Genomic DNA, 17649 nt, shown 5'->3' on the forward strand with positions numbered 1-17649 from the left:
TACTGTGTAGCGGGGGACGATGAGGCATAAGACTAGGCCTAGGCCTAACTAAGACAGTGGAATTTTATGTGATAGAGAGTACACTTTCGGAAGAAATAAATTAAAATAAGAAAAAAAAATAACTAAGAATAATTCATTTGCAGAGGTACCTTGTTTAAGTATTATACAATGCTAACAATGCGGCTCTTGTAGCCCTGGCTTGAGCAAGGCATCCATGTGCAAAGCAGTGGTGTTTGTTTATCCATGAAAAAAGCACGCCAAAGGGAAAGTTTGCCTTACCAGGAAAATGTGACGTAATCTAGCTTATGACGCATGCATGCTAACTAATGTGAGTGTGACGTCACCAAAAAATGAATATTTTCTATTATAACCAAAATATTAATAACTACAAAGTTTATGGGCGTAAATTCCCTTAATACGAATGAAGGATTGCACAATCTCCTTGCCATACAAATTACAGCTCCCACTGACGTCTCAGTCGAGAAATACGGGTAGCTGAAGTTTTTCTCGCAAATCTGACTACAAAACCATATCCAAATTTCACGTTCCACTTTTGACCCTGAGTTGTGCTTCGCACTCGCCGCTGAGGGCGGCGTTCCGGGAACCCTGCGTCGAGTGACAGTCATAGCCAAATGACTTTTTTGCAGGCCGGACAGCCGACGCCGAAGGCACCGTTGGCGTACAATATACGAAATATTATTTCGAGGGAATGAACCAGCGTGACCACTGCTTGGGTATTTACCCAAGATCTTGGGTATTTTGACTTGGTCTTGGGTTCTTGGGTATTCCGTTCAAATCCTTGGGTATACTATTTTATTTAATAATTAACACAAACAATTACAATAAAAAATTGGTTTATAAATTGAACTAAAAGGGAAACTATACATGCGAAAACACGTATTTTTCAAATTGCATTTTCAGGAAGCTTGGGTAATTTTGGGGAATTTTTGCTGAATCTTGGGTAATTTCGACCCAGTCATTGGGTACATCATAAATTGTGAGTGGTCACGCTGGAACTATTTTATACCTCCATGCTGGAACGAACGTGTACAGAATACAAATACCTTGGAGTTTGGTTTTATGGTAAATTTAAATTGAATTGGAATTTTAACAACATTAAACTGTGTTCTAAAGCAAACCAACGTCTATTATACTTCTTAAGAGAACTTAGGGTTTATAATGTAGGCAGAGATGCACTCTTTTTTTTTTTTTTTTTATCAAAGCATGGTTCAATCTGTGTGATTACATATTGTTTTGTATTGTGTGGTTAATTGGTTTGACCAGGAAGAACCAAGACCAACTCAACAAGATAAAAAAAAAAGTCGGCAGCAAAAATTAAAGGTTTAGAAGTGACTGACATTGAGAGTATATATCAGATTAATCAATCAATCAATCAATCAATCAATCAATCAATCAATTAATTAATTAATTAATTAATTAATTAATTAATGGTTCCATAGGTTGGGAACCTCTGCTTCAGTCAGTCAGGTAACAGTACAGTACTTTTAAATAAATCGTAATTAAGAACTTCTTGAATGATTTCTGGGAAGAAAGTTTTTTAGGTTTGAAGTTAAGAATGTGTTGTACTAATATCTTTACTGGTTTTTTTTAAGTTAATTACCCAGGAAGACGCATTGCATGTATTATTGTATATGACTGAATAAATTGAACCTTGAACATCAACAAACACAGAGACAGTGAACTCAGGTAGCAGGCAGGAACACTGAATTAAATCACTGTAACAAAGGTTAAGGTTCCTTTCTCCCAACGTAACATAACAATACACGATGTGTATGCAAGATGTACAAGATTATCGTATTAAAGACAACTGTCAAAATCAAGCAGTTCAACTATTAAAAACGAAAAAAGAGAAGCAGGGATAAAAAAAAAAAAAGAGAGGACCATCCGATACCCGGTACGCATCGCAGTGCAACTAGGCGGAGGGGCTAAATATATACATTCGATTTAAGCGAGTGCAGAAAAGTTGGAAAGGAATCAAGGATAAGGGAATTTTTATATACAGTATGTTATAATTTATATATAGGTATATACATGACTATATTTATTAGACCTATATGTACTGTATTTAACCTGAGCTACATACTTGGTTAGGCGTAGCCACTGATCTCTACTATATAGTAGCTATTATAGTAGAGATCATGTGTTGTTATTGCTTTGGTTATTATTAGAACCGTTTTATCGGAATTGCGATGTTGAATCAAGTGTGGGAAAAACCAAGAAAACAAAAATAGCTCACTGGATTTATTATAGACTTACAAACAGTACTGCATACAGCAGTGTATGTAGGCCATAGTAGAATTGGCTTGTTCACACTCGTTATTTCGATTTATTAAAACAGCTAGAATTAGTCCGATCCTGAATAGAAAATACCTTGATATTATAAGATGACAGGAAGCGAAGGAACACAAAAATATGAGGTAGGGCCTATTGTAATGTACGCCTTTATTTCTCTAAGTTCTTTTACCAGCAGTGGTGGCGCCGGGGGGGGGGGGGAAGACGATGTTTTGTCAGGGAACAAACAAATAAAAACAAATATTTACATGTAATATTCGTTTAGCCACCATATTGTTTGTGTTAACTTTTTATCACAACAACAACAACAATAATAATAATAATAATAATAATAATAATAATAATAATAATAATAATAATAATTCAATTAGACTAATTAAAAATAATTTGCGTTCTGTTATGACAAATGCTCATTTAGATAGCCTCATGATGGTTGGAATACATCGTGATAGGTGAAGCAACCTCGACCATGACAGCGTGGTTGATAGATTTAATGCAAAATTTCCAAAATATAGAATTTCACTTTCAAGAATGAGGATTTGAAAATAAATTAGATGGATACATTGCATACTCTTTGTTTCTTGCTTTATTCAAAAAGCAAGATTTTTTTGGTTTTGGAAGCTGATTTCAACATTAGAAAGCATATGCTTTCATAGCCTACATGAAGTCATATTATAGTAAGTTGATGCCTATCAAATAAGTAATAAAAAATCGCCATAATTCATCAAATACCCGTGGCTTCCTATGCCTAGGCGCCCCCCCCCCCAGCCAAGTGAGACTCGATGTGGTTATTGGTTCATTGATGATAGTTGTAATGTTGATGCCGATAATGGTGACAGATCAGTGGTGGCGCCAGAGGGGGGGGCTGTAGCCCCCAGCCAAATGAGACTCCACTAGCCCCCCCCCCCCGTCAGGGCCTTTAGCCCCTCTGTCGGGCAGGTCCTGGCACCACCACTGTTTACCAGTAAGGTAGAATTGGGGGTCTGTCCGGGCGCATCACGTAGCATGGCCGTCGGAACCGCACCGGCAGCATCGGCTTTGGCCGGACCACTTTCTCTAAATTTTATTACTTTTTAAAAATAATTATATACTGATACCTATAAATTATACTAATTATTAATGTCTGTTTAATGTTATTAAATTTAAACAAAAATCCACCATGCACTTGTTTTTGTATTGTCTATGTACACTTTAACTTTTAACTTTTTTTGACTGCTAATCCTTAAATTTAGTAATTAGCCTAAGATTGATTTTGAAAATGTTTAAAATAAATATAAAATAATTATTTATAAAATTTTGGGGGTTGGAGTCTGCCAAATTTTCGTCACTACACAAAGGTATAAGGGTCAAGCCGTCCCTAATTACTTGCAATCAAATTTTATACCCTTAAAGTGGGCCATTCATTTTTTAAGTATGCATGTAGCCGATGCGATTCCGATAGCCCTTAAAGTGTAATCGGTATAAGGCCTAACATAAGCAAACACAGCACTTAATGAAAAAAATAAATAAATAACAATTCAAGAACTCATCTACAGCGTGATAATAATCCTCTTTAGCATTATGTACAAGGAATATTTAGGCCTTTAATATATCTCTTTTGTGAATATTCTGTAGGTCTAATGTTTTCTTGCATAGTTACTAACTTGAGAGATTTGAAATGTTAAAGGGGGGTGGGGGGCGCTGGGCTCAATCCAGGGTCCAGAGGCAGAGGTCCGGCAGGGGTCCAAAACTCGCAAAATAAGCTCTTTTTATGTGCTTTTTAACAAGTTATCCATCTTTTTTTTTAGGGGGTTGGTGGGAAGAGGGGGACAAGTAATTGGAGCGCCCCCCCCCCCCCAGCAGCATTATAGATACGCCACTGTCCCGGACGACCTGAGCATCCTTAAGCTGTTCTAAAACGATTTCAAGGAGTGTTTGTTTTGAATAGAGCCACGTACAATTGGAGTTTTAATGTACATTACGTTTAATTTGAGTACCCAAACTATAATGTGCACAAACATTTCATTACTTAAACAACAAAAAATGCATAGGCATACTGATCAAATTTTAGTAACGCGTCAGTGAATTAAGTATTCACGTAAATACTTTTTAATGACTCAAGTTACTGCATGACCGTTTTTATATTTTTAATAAAACCAATTCCTGTTTTCTGCAAAATGTGTGTTTCAAACAAAATCACTTTGAAAGGCGGGACCGTCCCGCACAATGCGAGACGGTTGGTAACTATGTCTTGAGTCATACCGTACTATCTCCATGCTATCTTGTGGCTGTCTCCTAAGAGAGAATGGTACAATATTTCCGGATATTTAGAAGTGCCAAAAAAGTTGTACACTTCATGATGAGGGCAGGGGTTGATATGCTCTCAGACCCTACTAACTTTAAATCATGTATCCATAGAATTGGGTGGCAATTTCAAAACCAAATGTTTTAAGCGCACCCCCGTCCCCAAACGGCCGGACCACTTTCAAAATGCTTCTGACATGCGTAGGCAGCTTATGTGTGCCTCCTGGAGACGCACACTATGGATTTGTCCATCCCTCACCCCCCTCCCTTTGCTGTTTTGAGGTCGGATTTATCAAACTTACTTTGCTTTGCAAAAACATTGTAGCTCCACAAATCTTTTCAAAATTTAAAAGACATAGTAAACAACGAGAAACCCACCACTCAAAGGAAAACCAATATTATAGTAAATCTTGACAGAAATATAAACAAGAGGGGATTGGATTCGATTCGATTTTTTCCTTGAACACCAAGGATAGCCCACGAATGACTAGAAGACTTATTTCCAGTGGGGTCCTTCTGGTGGTGATTGGGCAGTACACCGGGAGACAATCCCCTACTATTTTCCGAAGAGTGTACTGCGTTCTTTAACGCGCACATGGGCCATAATGCACACGGGACCAACAGCTTAAACGTCTCATCCGAAAGACAGTGCGCTAATCATCAGCGATGGGAATTGAACAGAGGACCTAGAGACCTCCATGGTTCAGCACACACACAGTGGCTGCCACCAGATTAGCCGACTGAGCTAAGCTGCTCTCTCATCAGTCTTTAACCCCCACCCCGTCCCTCCCCAATACTGTAAAAAATATAGCCTTTTCGAATAAATTAAGATTTTTATTGAAGACATAAAGGATCTGACAATTCAGTTTATCAACCGCATGCATTACAAGAGGACCATACTTCAAAAGGGGTGGGGACTGAGGTACGTTTTTATTCAAACCAGTTGAAATTGTTAATGGTACTCCCCCGACCCGGCAAAGAATCCTTGATCGGCCCCTTTCAGCTATACTTTTGTATTTGATTGTATACGATTGTTGCCTTAAATGAGTTTCTGCAAAGACCAAATAAATTTTTTTTGGTTGTTGTTATTATGTTTCATTTACAATTTGCAGAACCCTCAAGTAATTGAGTTAAAGGAAAAAGGAAAAAAAGCAATGAGTGAAAAACGCTATGAAGATGCCATCCGCCACTACAATAATGCTATTGCACTCGACCCTGACAATTACATTTTTTACAGCAATCGTTCAGCCGCTTATGCCCATCAGGAAGAGTACAACCTGTCCTTGAAAGATGCAGAAAAATCAATTGAACTGAAACCTGACTGGGCAAAGGTAACGTAAAGTTTAGTCTCTCTGGACAGCGGAGGGGCCTACTTTGTCTCTTAGGGCCAATATCTTGGTCGCAGACTCTGTGCACCCGGTCGTCTGTGGCAGGGCATAGGCAGATGGTTGACCCTTTGAAACATAGCGCTGTTTTGCCACCACATTATATTACTGTAAAGTCAACATGTTCTTGTTTTATAATTTTATGTAATGTACATAGAGGCACTGTGCAATATACGCTATAAATGTATCAATTTTGTTTATGTTGTATGGAAAATAATTGTATTGAAATGTATTATTACTACTACTATTATTATTATTCATCTACTATTATTATTATTCATCATCATCATCATCATCATCATCATCATCATCATCATCATCATCATCATCATCATCATCATCATATCAAACTACTGTATTATTATTAGGAGTGCGAGGGTCATGGAACATCATGGTTGCACTCATGAATGAGGGTCAGAATATCCTGACTCTTCCCCATTATTCTATCATTCACCCAACAGAATACAAAATAAAATGAATTTCGAAAAATACTTGTTTTGTTTTTAGCAAATGGGGATTTAACAAATGCAATTAAATTCCTTTGTAAGTGAAGGTTCCACTGGCACCTCTGTACATACTAAAAAGTCTATATAATAATAATAGATGGATTTATATAGGATATATAATTATGATTTGGTTCAAGGGCGCAGTTCTGTTTTTAAAGGGGGGGGGACATTTTGTGAGTTCACACCCGCAAAAATTTGAAGAAACGTTACCTTCAAGTAGGGCAGAAATGACACTTTTATATAGTAAAATTCATTATCATTACATCACCATTATATACTGTAGTCAAAATGTAGCGGCAACAAATTAATCATGATCATTTATCTCAGTTTTCAGCAAGCCATAGAAATCTAATTAATAATGCGTGATGTACCACAGAAAATAAAACTTAAAAACATTGTCTTTGATGTATTTAATTTACTTTACCTACTTCAAAGCCATGAGTCGACACCCACCTCACCCCCAACATGGTTGGGCTAAAGCGCGAAAAATTGAGGGAATAATAAAAAATGGGTCCATTATGCAGTTTTATGCATAAAATGAGTCCATTTTTGAAAAATGGGTCCAGATTTCTCATATTCAGCTTAAAATGGGTAAAATTTTAAATAAATGGGTCCACATTTTTAATACTTTTGCGTAGAATGGGTAAACTTTTAAGAAAATGGGTCCACATTATTTGTATTTACGCGTAAAGTGGGTCCACCGTGATATTGTCCTGCACTGTTTGAAAATCCTGGCTACGGCAATGCTCAAGGTGTTCGGAAATGACACTCATAATAGTAAAAATTCATCATCACATCACCATTTACAGTTAATCAAATTAAGCGCTAACTAATTCTTCACGATATTTCATCAGCGATTTTCGGCAGTCATAGTGATCTAAAAAATCTGTGTGATGTACTTTAGAAAATGAAACTTAAAAATATTGTCTTTGATGAATAAAAAGTGTAGCCGCGTTAGTCTGTTATAGAACAATATAAAGTAATGACAGCAGCACTTTTGAGACTAAAAATATAGAATTTATTCTCTTGCTTTCGTCCACACAGTGGAATTCATCAGTCTGTGTGGACGAAAGCTGGAAAATAAAATCTATATTGTTAGTCCCAAAAGTGCTGCTGTCATTTACTTTATATTGTCTTTGATGTATTTACGTTACTTTACCTACTTTAAAGACGTGAGTCCACACCCATCTCAACCCCACCATGGTTGGGACCAAGGCACGAACATTTGGGAAAATAGTACCTCTAGATGGCCAGAAATGACACTCTTATATAGTAAATTTCATCATCATCACATTAACATTGTCAAAATGAAGAGCCAACAAATTTCTCATGTGATCTTTCATCAGCAATTTTCGGGAATGATAGCGATCTAATCTCTGTAATGTACTATGGTGTACGGTAAAAATGGCCCAGGTAAAAATGGCCCTGGTAGAAATGGCCCTAGTAAATATGTCCTCAAATGACAGGTAGGTAAAAATGGCAACAATAATAAAAATGGATATGGTTTCTGTTGATTTATTAATTCAATTTTTTTTACAGCATTTAAAAATTTATTTTTTTATTGAATTTTATAATTGGGGGCCATTTTTTATTTATTGATTCAATACTTGCTATTTTGGGGGTCATTATTACCAGGCCATTTTTTCCTATATCCATGTACTATATAAAATAAAACTTAATTGTCTTTGATGTATTTACTCTACTTCACATACTTCATGTGCCAAAAACCAATCTTATCTTTACACGCTTTTTCTCATACTTCTCAAATTATAATAAAGGCATGCGCACTCGAATCGTGTACGCCTATTATAAGTAAATTTGATGTATGTGGGCAGAGATACTAATATCCTTGCTATAAGATAAGATGTATTTTGGCTGTACATTGCTCTTTCGTTAAAACCTGGGTTATTTATGCATATCTTTTCAACAATTTTCAGGCATCTCCTTGAAATTACATTGTAATCGAAAAGTGAGGGGGAACCACTCCCTTAAAAATGTGTCTGTGGTGTCCTCTACCCCCCTCCCAAATGATCTTCGCCATTAATTGTTTAGAAAGACAATCTAATTCTCTGTCAGATGACATTAAGCAAAATACATTAATGTATAGTTCGTAAGTAAAGCATGGAAGTATGTTTTCATCCTTATAGGGACGTAGGCTGCTTTTGATGGGTGAAAAAAATAATTTGCTGCTATGATATAGGGCGGCCATTTTGGACAGGATCTTAGATTTGGAGGTCATCACAGTAATTTTCCAAGAGCACACAAACAAATTATATTTTGTAATATAAATAAGCAAGCAAAAAAAAAAAGTGTACTTAGTGTTACAGATGTGGACCTCTTTAACCATAATACTAAAATATAATTAATCTAACAGTGGACGTTCCATTTAGGGGTACTCAAGGAAAGGTGCGGCATTGGTCTACTTGGATCGCTTTAAAGAAGCAAAAGAAGCTTACGAGGAAGGATTGAAGTTAGATCCACAAAATAAAGGAATGAGTGAGGAATTGGAGAAGTGCATTCAACGAATGAAAGGTAAACTTTTGTTTGAGTAATCATTGGTCTGATGTCATCGTCTATAGTATAGGCAAGAGCACAGCACATCAAAATAAACCTTCACATTTTGAAGACAATGAACATATCTGTGAATTTGAAGGCGAGTAACAAATAAAACTACAGTACATTTTGCTGGAAGATGTTAAACATATCTGTGGTGAAATTCCTTTTGCTGTCCATATAACGTGAAGCTGTTGTGATAAAGTTGTTGCCTTTGAATCTAAGTGTCCTGGGTTAGGTTTATGGATCCAATGACCAGGGGTAACATTGCCATCGCCTTTTATTCCTTGGAAAAAATGTGCGGTTAATCCTTAATCCAGAGCATTTCTTTAATTGAACAATCAAATTTGTTTCGCATTTAGATAAGATTCTGAAGTGTTCAACAGCTTTATGAAATTGGAATAAATAATTATTTTTGGTTTGGTAGCACAATTAATTTTGTTAGATTGACGCAATTCAGTTCATACTGCAATGTAAATTTTTGTTGTTTTTAATAATAAACCAGAATGAAATGAACAATTACTTGATTGCTAACTGACTGACCGAATGGTTGACGATCAAGCAATTGCACAATAAGACAATCCATCAATCAATTGATCGATCAACTGATTGTTGATATGCTGTTTGAACTATAGATCCTGCTTTAAGTCAGCCATTGTCAAACCCATTTGCCATGCCTGGAGTAGATGATAAATTAAAATCAGACCCAAGAACCAGCCAGTACATGGACAACCCAGATTACCAAAAACTACTGGGGACACTAAAAAGAGACCCAAAATCGCTTGGAAGGTATGCTATAATAAAATAATTAAATGTACAATTCTACTTTTTTATTGGAATTTTTTCATTTTCATTTTTCTCTTCATTTTATTTTATTTCAAAAAAACGCAAAAATACATTATAAAATTCTTCTAAAAAGTAAATATATTGAATTCACTGTTTTGTGTTTATCTGTAGTGTTCCTTTTCTTGCTACGTGGTCTCTTAATCTCTGTTTCTTCATTTAATTTATTGTATTTGTTTGAAGAAAAAATTTTTAAAAAAACAAAACAAAAAATATAACAAAAATTTATAATATTTCACTGTGGAATAGAGTGGATTTATTCGGTGTAAACAAGGGGTGATGCGCTGGATTGGATTGGATTCGGATTGGATTTATTCGGTGTGACCACCAAGGATAGCCCATGAAAGTCTAGAAGACGACTTATTTCCAGTGGGGTCCTTCTGGTGGTGATTAGGCAGAACACCAGGAGACAATCCCCTGATCTTTTCTGAAGAGTGTACTGCGTTCTTTAACGTGCACATGGGCCATAAATTCACGAGACCAACGACTTAACGTCTCATCCCAAAGACGGTGCACTACTGTAACTTGTATTTCAGCCCTCCAGCTGAAACACAAGGAGAGGCAGCGATAAGAATTGAACTGGGACCTAGAGATCTCCACGGTTCACCGCATACACAGTGGCTACCACCATTAGCCAACTGAGCTAAGCTGCTCTCTTTCAACTGAGCTGCTCTATCATGTTATAATCAATATAGCTTTTTGTTGTTTGTACTGGTTTAATACACATTTTTATATATTTTATTTGAAAAAACTATGCAAACTATGTACACGTCACACATAGGATAGTGATGGTGCAAAACGAGTACTTTTAAATATTTTTCTTTTATGAATGCACCATCACTATGCTATGCATACGTGTGCATAGTTTGCATAGTTTTTTCAAATAAAATATTATTATAAAAATGTGTATTAAACCGGTACAAGCAACAAGCTATATTGATTATAATATGATACATATTATATACTATATGTATTTCTTTGTTTCCAGGGAGTTAGAAAGTAAAGAAGTTATGGAAATTTTGAGTGTGTTACTTGGAATTGAAATAAAAATTCCATCAGATGACGATGATGATAAAGAAGAACTATCTGTAGATGCTGGGGAAGAACAACTCGCTGATGCTACAGAGACACCACATGCTAAGGAACCTCCAACTACAGAGGCTACAGGACAACCAGATGCTGAGGAAGACCAACCTAAAGATGTTATGGACAAATCACACGTTACACCTGTGCAAGTGGAAGATGAGGGACGAGAAAGTGCAAATATTACTGATAACTGCGATAGTGAAGAAAATAATTTTGATGAAATAGATGATGATGTCAGTGATCACAATGAGTCATCAGAAGTTGCTCTTCCTATACAAACAGAGGAACATGAATCAAAGGAAGATATGTACAGCATGTCATGTTCCTCTCAATCTTTTCGGAATACATCACCTTCACAGCTTCCCTTCCATGATTGTACTCAAGATGCTCAGGAGAAAGCAAATGATGCAATGGTTTCTGCTGGTCCTAATGAGAAAATGGCTCCAGCATCTGAACCATCTTCTCTTAGCTCAACTGTCGAAATACAACCAGAATGTGACCAGAAGCAAAAGGACACCACGCAAGTAACTCAAACTGTTACTGAGAAGGATCTGCCAGAGTCTGATACACTTAGTTCTTCGGAAAAAGATGGGAGCCATGCTGTATATGAGAAAAATGCAGAAGAGGCAGAAACAATGGCTTCTTCATTGGATTCGAAGAAACCACCTTCTGAAGAAGAGAACGAGGTTCCAACAGAGGCCAATCATAATGGATAGATTTCCCACACAGCAAAATTTTGATTCTTATTTTAAGAAAAAAAAAAACTTAAATTTAAATTTTATAATCAAGCATTATATTCTTAACAAGAATTATTTTTAAAAGAATCTGATTCCTGTTTATGAATAAACTTACTTGTTTCAGGCATATTTTTTCCCTTGAAATAAGAATAATTAGATCATGTAAATAATGTTTAACTAGAATCTCCACAATGTGCAGATAATCTGCAATCAATAACTTTTATTGACATCATCAATTTACAATCAGGATACAGTCAAGCTACACAAAAGCCTATATTACATAACCAAACAAAATTGTGAGAGTATATTGGAGGTAAAACGTGCGACATGGCCTCCTCATATCTACAGAGTATGTTACAAAAGGTTAGCATTTCAAAAGTGCCACTGGAATAAATGTCTCAACACATTTTACATACATAATTGAAAAGTTCAAAAGAAATATAATTTTTTACAGTATGAAAATGTTTATCTTAACATTCAATGGCACAGTGCAAGTGGCGTAAAGAGTAGTCGCATTTCAGAGGATCTGCGTCCTGGATTCTTGTCCTTTAACTTGTTTACACTTTAATCAAAAACTAAACAGTAGTAATTTTTATCAACCTAACTTAAAATTATCAAAAAGCATATTGGTTTTCTATTACACTGTATACTAAAATACTACTAATATCTATAAATATTTTAATAAGATGGTATTTTTTAAGAAAAACTATTTTTAAAACATCCAACAAAACACATAATGGGAATGAAATGGTTAAGCATAAATAAAGTTTTGAAGTTGAATTTGAAGTGATGTGAAGTATGGCGAGGACTTGCTTCCGGTGGTGGTGTTCTGGTGGTGAAATGGGCAGTACAAAGGATCAAAGTTGTTATATTTAGCAAAAACTTTTATTTTGATTTTCTCCTGCACCTGGATACTTTTGGCAAAATAATTTGCTAAATAAGAAAACAAAACTTTATTATTTCTTTTTCCCATCTTCTCTGACCATCTTTAAAAAAGTTTTGCCTTAGACAAGCAATTAATGATTTGCCATCTTAATTATTAAAAAACATAATATAGTTAAGTTGTAGTTGTACATGAACATATAGTTATTAGGTTTTGAAACTTATTATTTATATTATATCATTGAATGCTGTTCTTACAAATGAAATAAATTAAATTGAATTTAATCAGTGGCATACAATCTTCATTTCTTAACACATTATTTTACTTAGTATTGCCAGCTACATTTTCACCATCAAATTGCACAAAACATTCCTTCTTTGGAGCTTTTCCACAGGCCCCAATCAGAAAGTCTGTTAATGGACCACAACAACCTACTCTGGACAGAAGCCCCTTTTCTAATCATACCTAAGGCATTCTTATACAACACACAGGCAACAATTCCATTATTTTAAAGTAGGTAAAGTTACATAACAAAAAACTTTTGCATTAATTAGTCCATCCAACTGAATGTCCACAAATTAAGACAACCGGTATTTTCGCTACTTAAACTACAGGTATCAAATGTTTAACACATCAGAGCATATTACGGTTGGTAGTGACATAACCTACATAGCTATATTAGGACTAGCACTTAACAACATCAATTATGTCAAAATATACATCAATCACAAAAAAAGGTAATGTTTAATATGAATTTTATATATTTCTTTTCGTAATTATAGCTTGCCAGCATTCCTTTTGTATTACCAACTAAATATGCTAGCAGCTAGTTTCATAAATATCTGCTGCTGTATCTATTTTTTTGTATATTGAAGAATGAATCTGTATGTGACAGCTCCTGCTATATTTATCAACGTTAAAGTGAGTAAACTTGGAAGGTTCATTCATTCTTTATTTTGCCTTTCAAAAAAAAAATACAATGGAATTGGTGCATACAGTAAAATAAAACAAAAAATAACTAAAACTGACATTACAGAAAACTGTAAATCTAAGGAGAGAACACTGTTTTTCTCAGTCAAATACTCCATCGAAATTTTATTTTGTGATTCAATCAACTGATTGAATATTTTATTATTGGGTCATACCATTTTTAACCATATGTATGTGTTACATCCTACAAGTTTAGTCACTTAACGAGAGCAGGAGCTATAAAAATATCTGTTTAACTATAAATTCGTATTCCGTAAGTAAAACTTCAATGATTATACATTGTCCTCTCATTGATTTTATGATATATATTATTGATTGCATATTATCCAATACCTTAAGAAAGGAAATTTACCATATCACATCTAAAAAATGTAAGGGATAATACAGTTTGTCCTCACAGTGCATTTGTTAGTGCAGTGTATCAGTAATCGGAAGGTCTTTAGTTCAAAATACAAGGGATAATATCAGTTTGTCCTCACAGTGCATTTGTTAGTGCAGTGTATCAGTAATCAGAAGGTCTTTAGTTCAAAATCCAAGGGATAATATCAGTTTGTCCTCACAGTGCATTTGTTAGTGCAGTGTAACAGTAATCGGAAGGTCTTTAGTTCAAAATCCAAGGGATAATATCTGTTTGTCCTCACAGTGCATTTGTTAGTGCAGTGTATCAGTAATCGGAAGGTCTTTAGTCCAAAATCCAAGGGATAATATCAGTTTGTCCTCACAGTGCATTTGTTAGTGCAGTGTATCAGTAATCGGAAGGTCTTTAGTTCAAAATCCAAGGGATAATATCAGTTTGTCCTCACAGTGCATTTGTTAGTGCAGTGTATCAGTAATCGGAAGGTCTTTAGTTCAAAATCCAAGGGATAATATCAGTTTGTCCTCACAGTGTATTTGTTAGTGCAGTGTAACAGTAATCGGAAGGTCTTTAGTTCAAAATCCAAGGGATAATATCAGTTCGTCCTCACAGTGCATTTGTTAGTGCAGTGTATCAGTAATCGGAAGGTCTTTAGTTCAAAATCCAAGGGATAATATCAGTTTGTCCTCACAGTGCATTTGTTAGTGCAGTGTATCAGTAATCGGAAGGTCTTTATTTCAAAATCCAAGGGATAATATCAGTTTGTCCTCACAGTGCATTTGTTAGTACAGTGTATCAGTAATCGGAAGGTCTTTAGTTCAAAATCCAAGGGATAATATCAGTTTGTCCTCACAGTGCATTTGTTAGTGCAGTGTATCAGTAATCGGAAGGTCTTTAGTTCAAAATCCAAGGGATAATATCAGTTTGTCCTCACAGTGCATTTGTTAGTGCAGTGTATCAGTAATCGGAAGGTCTTTATTTCAAAATCCAAGGGATAATATCAGTTTGTCCTCACAGTGCATTTGTTAGTGCAGTGTAACAGTAATCGGAAGGTCTTTAGTTCAAAATCCAAGGGATTTTTTGTGAAGCCATACATGAAATATACAATATAAACAATTTGAATTCATCTATCCATGGTATCAGGAATAACCCCAGAAAGTGATTTACATCCTGGGCGTATTTCAGTTTGGCGTCATAGCTCAGTTGGTAGAGCATCCAGATGGAAATCACAAGGTTTTGGTTCCAGTCCAGGCCCACAACATTTGATTCCATATGAGAGTGTGTTCTATGAGGACCAGTTGAGGGCCAGAGGTCCGGGTTGCTTAGGCCACCAGGTAGGTTCATGACAACAGCTCTTGTGTGGAAAATAAAGTAGTCTAGCAAAGGGATAAGGTGGGTTGGTTTAACAGAAGAAGGTTCACTTGAAAAATGGGATATGACTATGTACAACTCTCTGGTTACAGGCCTGAATCACTAAACGGATACCATACCAACATTACTAACATATGAGTTAACCATCTAAATTGTTTTTGTTTCACTACAGTGCATTTTTTCATTAAGTTCATCAGTACAAAATTGGTTAAGGGAACACCCTCCTCCAAAAACATGAACATATACCAGCAGAGTAGACATTGGTAATAAATTGGAGCCTCTACAACTCACCTATACCACTACCACGGTTTCACTGACCGGCATATTAATGACAGCAGTGATAATGGGTGTGGTGTGATTTTTTTTCAAAACAAACACCTTTATGATATCTGAAAGTCCTTTGTCACTTAGGCATTCTACTAGAGTCTCAAAGCTGTAGTTTAAACCAGGGACCAGCATCGGAACCTATGAGAGAAGATTCCCAGGATTAGAAATTTGCACAACTTTCAAATATTTAATATTCAAATATACAAATTTCATATATATTTCATTTATAATGATACTAATAAACAACAGGTTTTGACATGTCTCATGCCATCATCAGGCAATATTGACCAGTTTATATACTACTGGTCAGATGTATGGCAGAAAAATACTAAGGTAAGTCCAACGGTGGTGGAAGCGGGGGGGGCCAGGGGGACCCACCCACTTTTCCCTTTTGAGTTGAGCAATCAAATGTTGAATGACGTCTGTATACACGGGTCCGTAAAGTTTCCTTGAAACCCACCCTCAAGCATGAGAAAAAAGAATGGACTCGCCCGCCTTCGTGCATTCTGGCATGTGAGGGGGAGGCCCTCTTTATGGAGCAACGCTCTTTATCCTAACCATGAAGATGTACAGTAAGTGTATCTGATTGGCTTAGAGTAAACCTTCAAAGTAGCGTAATATAACCACATTTAAACTCCAGTTAATTTAACGAAAACAATAAGATACTTAATTAGGCCATTTTTTAAAACAAAGTTCTCTGAAGCCTAAGTACAGAATTTACAGTACACTGTAGTTAATGTGTTATAGGTTGTAAAAACGGTATTGAATAAAAAAAATCTTTCAAATAAAAAATAAAAAAATTTCACTTGACATTAGGAATTAGTTATTTGTGAAACAAAATGTTAGGCTATGTCAAGTGTTAGGCCTATACTGAACAGGTGGTGGATTCAATGTTATTTTAAATAAATGGAGAAAACAAACAAAATTGTATTCAACTTTTAATTTGAGAGGGTTATTTCTGACCATTTAGAGGTGCCATTAATATAATCATATTTTTTTCTTCCCTCAGCCCCAACCGTCGTGGGTGTGAGGTGGGTGGACATTCCATTTGCACAAGACCCTCCCTGGGTCCCCTCTACTTCGACTTCCTGGACCCGCCACAGTTGGAGTAGGCCTAATAATGATGGTGAAAATGAAAAATGATAGTAATAATAATAATAATAATAACAATAATAATAATAATAATAATATTAATAATAATAATAATGCTTTGGTGACTTATAATGTTTTAATGGTCGTTGTTCACATTCACATTGTAATTTTTATATTTTATTATATTTGATCATTCTTTTAATTGTTTTACTGTCAATTGTATTTTAATGTGAGAACTGAATTTCCGACTTGGAGCAATAAAGTGTATCTTATCTTATCAAATCTTATCATTTCCTGGCTACTATAGGAGGGTAATTTTTATCCATCGGGGGAAAAGTGAAGGTTTCGTCGGAGAATACCCATATCAAGGATACCACTCATGATTAATAACTCATTGAAATCGTGGAAGCAATCTTGACTTCGACTTTGTTTTAAGTCTGAGAGTGTAATTTCCGGCGATCTAGAGGTGCCATAATCACAAATTTTCTTACCTCAGCCCCAAGCATGGTGGAGCTGAGGTAGTATAGATACTCCATCTGCGAAAGTACAAAGTGGCAGATTCAAGAGGGCCACACCCCACTTTCAAAATCGTTCCGCTGCCATTGGGTAAGTCATGTACATTAAAGCTGAATACTGTTGCAAGTCATGTATATAAGAATTAGAATGAAAGAGTGATATTGCAATGAGTTGTTTGTTTGTTAGTGAAGGATTTCCTGTAAAGGGCTTCTCTAATTTTAAGTTGGTAATTATTGTGTGTGGAATCAAGAATAGTGAAACAGTCTGAATTCACTCCCTAAGCTTTATAGTTACCACTTAGAAAAGTAATTAAGTTTGATACTGGCATATCCTTGGCTCTTGTAGCTAAAAACTAAGTAAATAAATAAATATAAAAAAATTACTCCTCTTACTATTAATATTTAAACCA

The 17649-nt window shown here is 35.6% G+C and overlaps 1 protein-coding gene across 4 annotated transcripts; it reads left to right on the plus strand.

Annotated features, from left to right (window-relative positions):
• Positions 1 to 1703: 1703 nt before the first annotated feature.
• LOC117102143 (hsp70-Hsp90 organizing protein 2-like) lies at positions 1704 to 12111 on the plus strand. Of its 4 annotated transcripts, XM_033242347.1 has the most exons (6): positions 1704 to 2022; positions 2360 to 2438; positions 5709 to 5927; positions 8878 to 9019; positions 9676 to 9829; positions 10872 to 12111. In XM_033242347.1, exons 2-6 carry the CDS (start codon positions 2406 to 2408, stop codon positions 11683 to 11685), a joined length of 1362 nt encoding a protein of 453 aa, XP_033098238.1. In that variant the 5' UTR covers positions 1704 to 2022; positions 2360 to 2405; the 3' UTR covers positions 11686 to 12111. The 4 variants fall into 4 exon arrangements, with proteins under 4 accessions (XP_033098238.1, XP_033098241.1, XP_033098239.1 ...); XM_033242350.1 differs by lacking the exon at positions 2360 to 2438 and having other exon boundaries at positions 1704 to 2044; XM_033242348.1 differs by lacking the exon at positions 2360 to 2438.
• The last annotated feature ends 5538 nt before the right edge of the window (positions 12112 to 17649 follow it).

This window comes from Anneissia japonica, unplaced genomic scaffold, assembly GCF_011630105.1.
Source record: "Anneissia japonica isolate Jap-2015-1 unplaced genomic scaffold, ASM1163010v1 scaffold2168_len159805_cov203, whole genome shotgun sequence".
Classification (NCBI taxonomy): Eukaryota; Metazoa; Echinodermata; class Crinoidea; order Comatulida; family Comatulidae; genus Anneissia; species Anneissia japonica.

Excerpts from the sequence above, each read along its gene's own strand:
- LOC117102143 (XM_033242347.1), top strand. The coding sequence starts at position 2,406 with ATGACAGGAAGCGAAGGAACACAAAAATATGAG. Across the intron at positions 5,928-8,877 it reads TGAAACCTGACTGGGCAAAG|GGGTACTCAAGGAAAGGTGC; the intron begins GTAACGTAAAGT and ends CGTTCCATTTAG. Across the intron at positions 9,020-9,675 it reads GTGCATTCAACGAATGAAAG|ATCCTGCTTTAAGTCAGCCA; the intron begins GTAAACTTTTGT and ends TTTGAACTATAG.